General features: G+C 41.4%; 1 protein-coding gene across 3 annotated transcripts in view; it reads left to right on the plus strand.

Moving 5' to 3' along the window:
* SBNO1 (strawberry notch homolog 1) overlaps positions 1 to 9150 on the plus strand; it is a 53329-nt gene that overhangs the window by 17556 nt on the left and 26623 nt on the right. For all 3 annotated transcript variants that reach the window (XM_019648961.1, XM_019648962.1, XM_019648963.1), the window contains 3 exons: positions 4052 to 4152; positions 7230 to 7326; positions 8844 to 9004. In XM_019648961.1, coding sequence (XP_019504506.1) covers positions 4052 to 4152; positions 7230 to 7326; positions 8844 to 9004 — 359 coding nt within the window. The remainder of the gene's footprint in view (positions 1 to 4051; positions 4153 to 7229; positions 7327 to 8843; positions 9005 to 9150) is intronic.

Below are 9150 nucleotides of genomic sequence, written 5' to 3' on the forward strand. Positions count from 1 at the left end.
GCTTGGGCCAGTGGAGCGGAGCGACGTCCTCCACAATTAGACTGAGGAACAAAACAACAGCAACTTGTCTGTTACCCTTCTCCCGATTCCCCGATAAAATCTTAAAAAAAAAAAAAATAATAATAATAAAACTTTATTTTACAGTTTATGTAGGTCAGAAGTCTGACAGTGATTCAATAGGCTAAAATAAAGGTTTTAAAGCAGGACTGCTCAAAGTAATTTTAACTGTTTTAGTCCTGACTTCCGCTTTCTGCTGTGGAGAGCAGGACTGGCCCAGGCCTAGCTAAGGTGCAGGGCAGTTCTTGGAATGGTTCCTGGGAGACATGAGGGTGATCAGCAGTTACTAGAAGCTGCTTTTCATTCAAGTCTTTGGATTTAGTGAGGAGAAAGACTGCTGCTTGTATGTGAGCAGCTTTCTGAATATGCCACTCCTCAGATCAGTATGTGCTTTCCTAATGTAACCCTCCGCCGGGCGCAGCTGATCTCACATATTGATTGCACACAAATTTTCAAATATCTTAACAGTTAAGTATTGTGACTCATCGCTTCCGTATCTTCCCCCTCTACCATAACCTGTCACCAGCTGTGTTTGTGACATAGTACAGTAAAGAAGTATTTCATAGTGGCATCTTTGTGTTCAATGACTCTGTGAGAGCAGTTGCGCCCGACAGAGGGTTAAAGGAGAAGGGTATATGCTGTTGTGAGAAAAGAGTTTAGAGAGCACAGCAGAAAACAGGATAGACGTGGAGCTGGCCAAGGAATATCTAGTACAGTGACATCTCCCACAGCCAGTGTAGTAATTTTTAAAAGACAAAAGATTGCAAATAAAGGCCGTCCTTGCATGGAAGCCTGAGAAACTTTTGTCAGATGAGGCCAGGACTGAAAAAGAAACAGAGTAAGTAATGCTGAAGATAAGCAAACGTTTGTGTTGGAGGAGAGGGTCATCTTTTTACTGAAAGGGGAAGAACGTTAGATGTATGAAATTGCGAAGAGCAAGGTGTTGCGTATTTTTTTCTTCCTTATCTGTGTGGGTATTGCCCTTTGGATCCCTTAGCCCTTTGGGTTTCTCTGGGTTCCAATCCCTCACTTGAGCTCAGTCCTGTCCCTCTATCTAGGAGCTGTTCACTGGCTCTCCCACAGTTTATTCAACAAATCGTGACCCAAAAATAATTTTATTATCTCTTTTCCAGCTTTCTTGTTTTGTCAACACTTTAACCCTAGTCGTTTTAGAGTCCCAAGTGACAGGCCTCCCAAATACTGCCCATCTTTTGATAGACAAGATGCTGATCAGTGCCCCTGGAGCGATTTTCACATAGTAACCTCAGAAATCCCAGGTATTGGAGTGTTCCAGGGACACTTAAGAGAATGGAGGCTGGTTACAGGGGCCCTGGACTCCTTGGCCAAGCAGTTCTGCTTTGGTCGCTGTGCAGATTGAGGGCTTCTACAGCTGTATCTGAAGAGTGTGCAAAGCACCGGAATAGGAGAAGAAAAGGGTCAGTGTTTGGATCTGTAATCTGAGGGAAGGGGGAAAATAGAGTTGCCATTTGTTTTCCTTCCCGAAATAATGATTTTGCCTTGAAAGTTAATAAGTACCATCAGATGAGGTGAGATTGAGTCTTTCTTGGTGAGGGCATCAGGTTTTTTTGTTTGTTTTAAGATTTTATTGGGGGATTGGGGAAGGGGAACAGCCAAGTTGTTGTCCTTCAGTCTTTTGTTGTGGAGGGTGCAGCTAGCTCAGCTCCAAGTCCAGTCACCATCCTGCCGTCCATCAGCAGCTGGCAGCCACTCAGCTCAAGGTGCCGTGTTCAGTCTTATTGGGGTGTCGGAAAAGTCATGATGTATTTTGTCTATGTTTTTCAAAGGTCATTTATTTATATGAAGAACAAAGATCAAGCAATTGCCCGTTTTGTTCGATAACCTTTTGCCATCTTTCAGTGAGCTTCATAATTCCTCCTTCATAGAAGGACCTGTCCTTATTTGCAAAAAACTGAACAAGGTGCTGATTTACAGCCTCATCTGAATTGAACCTTATACCACGCAAGGCGTTTTGAAGAGAGCGAAAGAAGTGGAAGTCTGATGGCGCAAGGTCAGGCGAGTATGGTTGGTGTGGCAACACATCCCATCCAAGCTCCAATAATTTTTGACGGGTGATCAGATTTGTGTGTGGTCCCGCGTTGTTGCGATGGAACACAACTTCTTTACAGTTAACAAGCTCTGGACGTTTCTGGATGATGGATTTGTTCAAACTGTCCAATTGCCGACAGTACACATTCGAATTGATTGTTTGGTTCCTTGGTAGAAGCTCGACAAACACGACACCTTTAAAATTCCACCACACTGAGAGCATAACCTTCCTCTGATGAATGTCTGCTTTCAGTGTCGTTTGAGGCGAATCATCAGGTCGGGACCAAGACCGTTTGCGCACCACATTGTTGTGAACAGTCCACTTCTCATCACCAGTTATCAGTTGCTTCAAAAAAGGATCATTTTCCTCACGTTTAATGAGCATATTGCAGATGTTTATACACGCCATCAAATGAACTTCTTTGCGTTCACGCGGAACCCAAATATTGAGCTTGCTTACATATCACAGCTTTTTCAGGTGGTTGTGAATGCTTGAATGATGGGCATTGACTGTTTCTGCAATCTCTCGTGTCATGTAACGTGGGTTTGATTCCATCAATGCCTTTATTTTGTTGTCACCAACGCCTTTATTTTGTCATCATCAACCTCGGTGGGCCTCCCTGATCAAGGAGTGTCGTTGAGATCAAAATCACCATCACGGAATTTCGTGAACCATCTTTGGCACTGACATTCTTGTAGAACATTGTCACCGTAAACTTTATGCAACTTTTCACAAGCTTGACGCACGTTCTTCTCTTTATGGAAGTAAAACAGTAAAATATGGCAAAAATGCACAGTTTGGTCTTCCATCTTCAACTTGTAAAATCTCCAAACCTCAGCCAAATCGCTTAATTTTTTTTTTAGAATGAAGCTAGAAATGACATAGCAGTAACATAGATACGAATGACTCTAGTACTTCCAAAAATGAACTAATGCCATCTGTTGCAAACATGTGTCATGACTTTTCCAACAACCCAACAGTTGCGGGAGTCTAACCGGCAACCTTGTTGTTAGGAGCATGTTCTCTCACCAGCTGAGCCATCCTGCCACCACCTGTTGGCAGCTCAGCTCGGGGTGCAGCTCACTGGCCCATGTGGGAATTGAACTGGTGACCCTGTTGCTCAGAGCTTGCACTCTTAACCAACTGAGCCACTCAGCTGGCGCATTTGTTTGTTTTTTGGTGTTTTTTTTTTTAAAGATTTTATTGGGGAATTGGGGGAAGGAACAGTGTTGGGGAATTGAGAAAGGGAAACAGACAAGTTGCTGTCCTTTTGTTCTTCAGTCTAGTTGTGGAGGACGCCGCTTCACTGGCCCATATTGGTATTATCATTGCGCTCTTCCCGGCTGAGGCAGATCCATCACTGGCCATTGGTGGGCCGCTCACGGTGGCTCACGGCAGCCCACTGCAGCCTATGCCGTCGCCGGTGACTCAAGAGACTGCCCAGCTCCAGACCGAGCTGTTGTCCACATCTTAGCTGTAGAGGGCGCAGTGTCACTGGCCCATGTGGGATCCGAACCGGCGGCCCTGCTGCTCAGAGCTTGCACTCCCAAGCCAACCCTTAACCAATGAGCCACTTGGCCGGTCCTGTTTGTTTTTTAATGAACCTCAAAGTAATGCTGGCTCTTGGTATTTGTATTTGAAATGAACTTTCAAATAGTTCTGGTTAAGGTGGGGTTTTTTTTATAGTTTTCAGATTTTCTGTACATACAATTCCTTTTAAGTTACTTGTTTTCTGAGGTCAGTTCTTACTTTCATAGTGGTACATAGCTTTGAATGTTTTCATCCTTGTGCTGAATTTAAGTTAGTGATAAGCAGATTGGTGTTTTTCAGTTGTGAAGTGGGTAAACTTTATTAGCGTTTTTTAAAAAACTATAGGAAAAGAAATTGAAATTATGTTCTAATATGTAAATTGATTCTCCCCTTCAGCTGATGTAAGCAATGGTACAATAAAGAAAGAGTCTTCTAACAAAGAAGTAGCAAGAATATGGATAAATGACATGAAAATGAGAAGTTTTTCCCCAACCATGGTGAGTTTCAAAAGCTGTCTATTTTTGTGTGGTACGGAAGCACACTTGGCTAAAAGAGCTCTGTATAACCTCAGAAAACTTTGGGTAAAGGTGGGCTACTCCCCTACATAAGCTAATGAATAAACATTAAACTTCACTGGGAATAAACTAGTATGTACTAAACCAGGTGATTATAACTCGCATAGTTGATAGGATGGATGTGGTATTACGTTCAGTACTCATATCTTTTTATTATGAATCTCATCTGATCAGGAAAAAAACAATGGAGTTAAGTATTTGGTAACAGTTCATTTTAGGATTGAACCTGACTCTATGGCTATTTATGAGCTATCAGATCATATAACTGTCTAGGTATGAGTAAGTGTGTATTTTTTCTTACATTTTGGAAATGCTTTGTGCTTCAAATCGATTGATTCTATACATTTATTTAATAACTACACAGTATATAATACTGAGTGTGTGTGGCAGTTTCTACAAGAAGTATGCTGCAAGGCTTCCCATTGAATAGACATACAGTTTGACAAACCACATGTTTTAAGTAATGAGGTACAGCCTAAGGTCCATTGTGATGCTCACAAGGGCTGAGTTTGGAGGAAGGCGAGATCGCCCTGGCCTGGGGACACTGTTTTATGGAGGAGGTGGAATGGAGCTGGGGTGTTGAGTATGGAGAGACCTTGAGAGAGGGCATTTTAGGAAGGGAGCTGTGGCATTGATAGGCACAGAGGAGGCGGTGGCTGTGTGCTTAGGTGACACTAAGCCTAGACACTTGGCTTGCAGAAAGAAGTTGCAGGGGTCGATCTGGGCTCTGTGGACAGTCCTGAGTTGAGTTTGCAGGACTTTGGACTTGGTGCAGCACTGGAGGTGGGAGGGACCTGTTAGTGATTCAGAATGAGTCACAGTAGGGAGGAGAGATTAAGAGGTGGTTAAGTAATCCCAAAGGGAAGGAGTAAGAGGCTACATTTGGGGGATTCGAAAGGGGAGGGAAAGAAAAAAGGAAGAGATGACTGCGTACAACAATATCAAAGAGTTAATAGGACTTGGGTTGGAATGCGCGATTGTAGAGAGACAGCGGAGTGACCTGTGCCTGAGGCTTTGAGTGGGGACCAGGAGAACCAGTGCTGGCAGCACCTGCTTTACTTAATGGTTGTGTGCCAACTGCTTATTTGGAAGTTGATTTTTGGGAAAATAAGAATGCATTTTTCTTCAAGAAATGTTTCCTGTAGTTAGTACTCAGGTTCACAGTCCATCCCATGTTTGCCCATAATGTGCCAAAGGTCCTGTATTGTGCTGGCAGGCAAGACACAGCTAGCGGATTGCAAACTGTTGGCCTGCAGACCAAAACCAGGTGGTACATGGGTTTTGTTTGGCCTCCACAATACCATGAAAAATTTTGAATTTTGGTAACACATAAAAATCCTGTTTTTAGGCTCTCTTAAAACAGGAGTACCGTACAACCCAGGGCCCATATTCCCCATGTAGTCAAATGTGCTTAGAGTTGAGTAGTGAACATCACTTTGTTTTGGGTAGGCATTCCCCAGGCACCACTGTCTCCCTTCCATGTATCTGGACACTCAGCTTGGTGGCAGTTGCCATTTTACATCCAGCTGGCTTAGAAACACTGCCTGTGTGGTCCCTGGATTTTGTGACTCTTTAGTATTACTAACTTACCCTCCAGTTGTACTCTTGGTGATTCCCATTTTATTTTTTAAATCTAGGTAGGGACGATAAGGTAGAAGGAGGCAGGTCATTTAGCATAGTATGCATTCCTGTTTTATAGGTGAGAAAAAGGTGTGAAGGTGGAGATGGGAGTTCTCAGAACTTAAGTAATTTGACCAAGACTATACAATAAATAACAGCAGAATTGGGATTTATATTCATTTCTTTGGCCAACCCTATTTTGTCTCCAGTTTCTGAAATTGGGTTTCATTTTGGCGTACTTCCTGAGAACATTGGGAGTTTTTTGGGAGTTTTTTCTGAGGACTCCATGGGTCGATGTTGATTAGATGTTTATTACCCACCTGCCTTTTCCTTCCTACATTTATTAAGCATCTGTGTGCCATGATATTCTGCTCTAGACTAAATGGAAATAAATAAAAGCGAAAGAAGAGCCTGCACTTACCTGTTAATTCCATGTTATCCTTGGCATTCCCTGTAGGTCTCCACTTGGTTTTCTCTTTCTCCTTCTCGGTCTCCTGGGTTCCACAGCTTCTCTATACCCTTCTTTGAATAAGAGCACAGTAATAAAGAGTTTTCCTAACGGTTTTACTGGTAGTGAAGAGAGGCTTGTTCAGGGTCTTCCTATCCCCCATCCCTCTCTACCTCTATTCCTTTAAGATTCTGTGGAGAAGCCCATGGCAACACGACTGCGGTGACCATTCGCTCAGTTTGCTTCGACAGTCTGGGTCCACTCCAGTTTTCTTGGTGTAGTTACTAATAGCTCCCCATTTTACTATCAGATGTGCCAAGGTTTGGAGAGTAAAGTATACGAGACTCTATATATGGTTGTTGTTGTGGAGACACAGGTGTCTGAAGTAAATTCTCCGCCCTTCAGAAGAACCTTTAAACTCGAGTTTAATGGGGTCTTGGTTTTAGGATCTGAGGGAAAGAAGACCATGGAAGTGAACTAGAAAGACTGTGAGGTGTGAGATTTAAACAGTTTCTGCCTGTGGTGCTATAGGATGTGCTCCTGGGGCTCAAGGGCCTTTGTCCCCCAGCCCCTTCCCCTTTCTGTTCCTGGAACTGGACTGAAGAGTGAGGACTGAAGTTAGCTTTCTGGAGGGTGGTTGGCAGTATTGAAGGGGAGAGTGGTCTGAGCTGATGGTGGCCAGAAGGAAGGAAGGTGGAGCCCTGTGGTGACCCGTGTGTGTTAGGGATGAGAGTAGTTCATGGATTGTCTGTGCTCATCATTGGAGAAGCAGGGAAGCCACAAGGTGTGACCCAGGTTGTAGGAAATACAGAAGTGGTGTGTCACATTTCCAAGATTGAAGAGTGGCTATTCCTACAGAAGAGTTTTTCTGTATGTTGGCCATGCCTGCATTCTCTGGGTTAGAATTGATAAAGCTCTCTCTGTGTTACAGAAGGTTCCTGTTGCAAAAGAGGAAGATGAGCCAGAGGAAGAAGATGAAGAAGAAATGGGTCATGCGGAAACCTATGCAGAGTATATGCCAATAAAATGTATGTCTTTGGGATTTGTCAAAATAATGAAAGACTTCTGGGTTCCTCTTGAACTTAACTAGCTTTCCCACACACATTATTATTTATTGGGCTCTATCCATGTTTTGACAAGTATGAGCTTTGTAATGTTTTAAACTATAATATGTTTTAAAATATCTACATGAAAATCTTTCTGTGTTTATTATTTCTACACAAATTTAGAACTTTGTTTTACATTGAAGTCTCTGAAAACCAAGAATAAAAGCTTGGGTTTTATTTCAAGTTAATTTTGTTCATATCAGCAGTGATTATTAAAATCATAGTACATTGCAGAGTGTAAATATGTATTTTAGCTTTATATAGTTTACACAACTTATCTAAAATCAGAAAAATGTGGGAATCATAAAAATAAAATGTGCTCTTTGAATTCAGTGGTTTACATTAACACCATTTCTTTTTTTTCCCCATGACCAGGAAAATTAGTAATTTTTAGCTTTTCTGTAAAAAATTTCACTTTTTCATTATACGGGGTTAATAACATGGAAAAAACATGTGGCTAGAATTAGTCTTTTATATACTCTAGATTTCTATAAAAAGTCACTAATAAATACCATTAAACTAAAAATTTCTGTTTACCAAATAGGTCTGGACTCTTAAGATCTCATATTCTGGTCATTAAAATGAGCTTTAGGTTGTAGTATCTGAAATTTGATATCCCTTCCTCCAATAAGTCTTCACAAAAGGATTGAAAGTTTATCAATGGCCCTTTAAACTAGAAGTCAGCAAACTAAATCTGGACCACTGCCTGTTTTTATAAAGTTTTATTGGAATGTAGCCATGCCCATTGGTTTATTATTGGCTGTGGCTGCGTTTTTGCCCTGCTACAACAGCAGTTCAGTAGTTATAAAAGAGACCAGATGCTCCACAAAGCTGATATTTACCATCTGACCATTTATAGACAAAGTTTGCCGACAACTATTTTAAATTATATTCACATTATACGTTTCGGGAAATTGGTTACTGTTTTTTTTGTTTGTTTGTTTGTTTTAGCTGAGCCATCCCGCCACCTGTTGGCACCTCACGGCTGCTCAGCTCGGGCTGACTCGAACCACTGTTGCTCAGAGCTCAAACTCTTGAGCGAGGTTACTGTTAATTTTATAGCCAGGATTTCTTTTGAAATACCTTTCAAGATAAAATTATATTGTAAACGTTTTTTTTCACTATTGAAGTGAATGATTATTTAAGTAAACTTCCGAACCTAGGATTATGTTTTGTTCTACTGGAGAACCCGGTGGTATACACTAAGTTGGTATTTTTCTAGATCTTTGTAATCAGCAAGTCTCTGCCTAAAGCACAACTAGTTGATAAATGTTATAGGGCATTTTAGTCAAATTTAAGCAGTACTTTACCATTAATCAGTGACCTTTTTATAGAATCCTGGCGTGTATAGTTACTTATATTTTCTCTGTCATAGGAAAAACGTTGCAATATTTTATAAACCCAGAATATTTAAAATGTATTTTTAAATTTTCATTTAGTAAAAATTGGCCTACGTCACCCAGACGCTGTAGTGGAAACTAGTTCTTTATCCAGTGTTACCCCTCCTGATGTTTGGTACAAAACGTCCATTTCTGAAGAAACCATTGATAATGGCTGGTTATCAGCATTACAGCTTGAGGCAATCACATATGCAGCTCAGGTAAGCAATAGTAGTATTTCATAACTACATACCACATTTATCTTTTTTTCTTTTTTTTAAAGATTTTTATTGGGGAATTGGGGGGATGGGAACAGTGCTGGGGAATTGGGGGAAGGGGAACAGATAAGTTGCTGTTGTTTTGTTCT

This window comes from Hipposideros armiger, unplaced genomic scaffold (assembly GCF_001890085.2).
Source record: "Hipposideros armiger isolate ML-2016 unplaced genomic scaffold, ASM189008v1 scaffold_128, whole genome shotgun sequence".
In the NCBI taxonomy this organism is placed as follows: domain Eukaryota; kingdom Metazoa; phylum Chordata; class Mammalia; order Chiroptera; family Hipposideridae; genus Hipposideros; species Hipposideros armiger.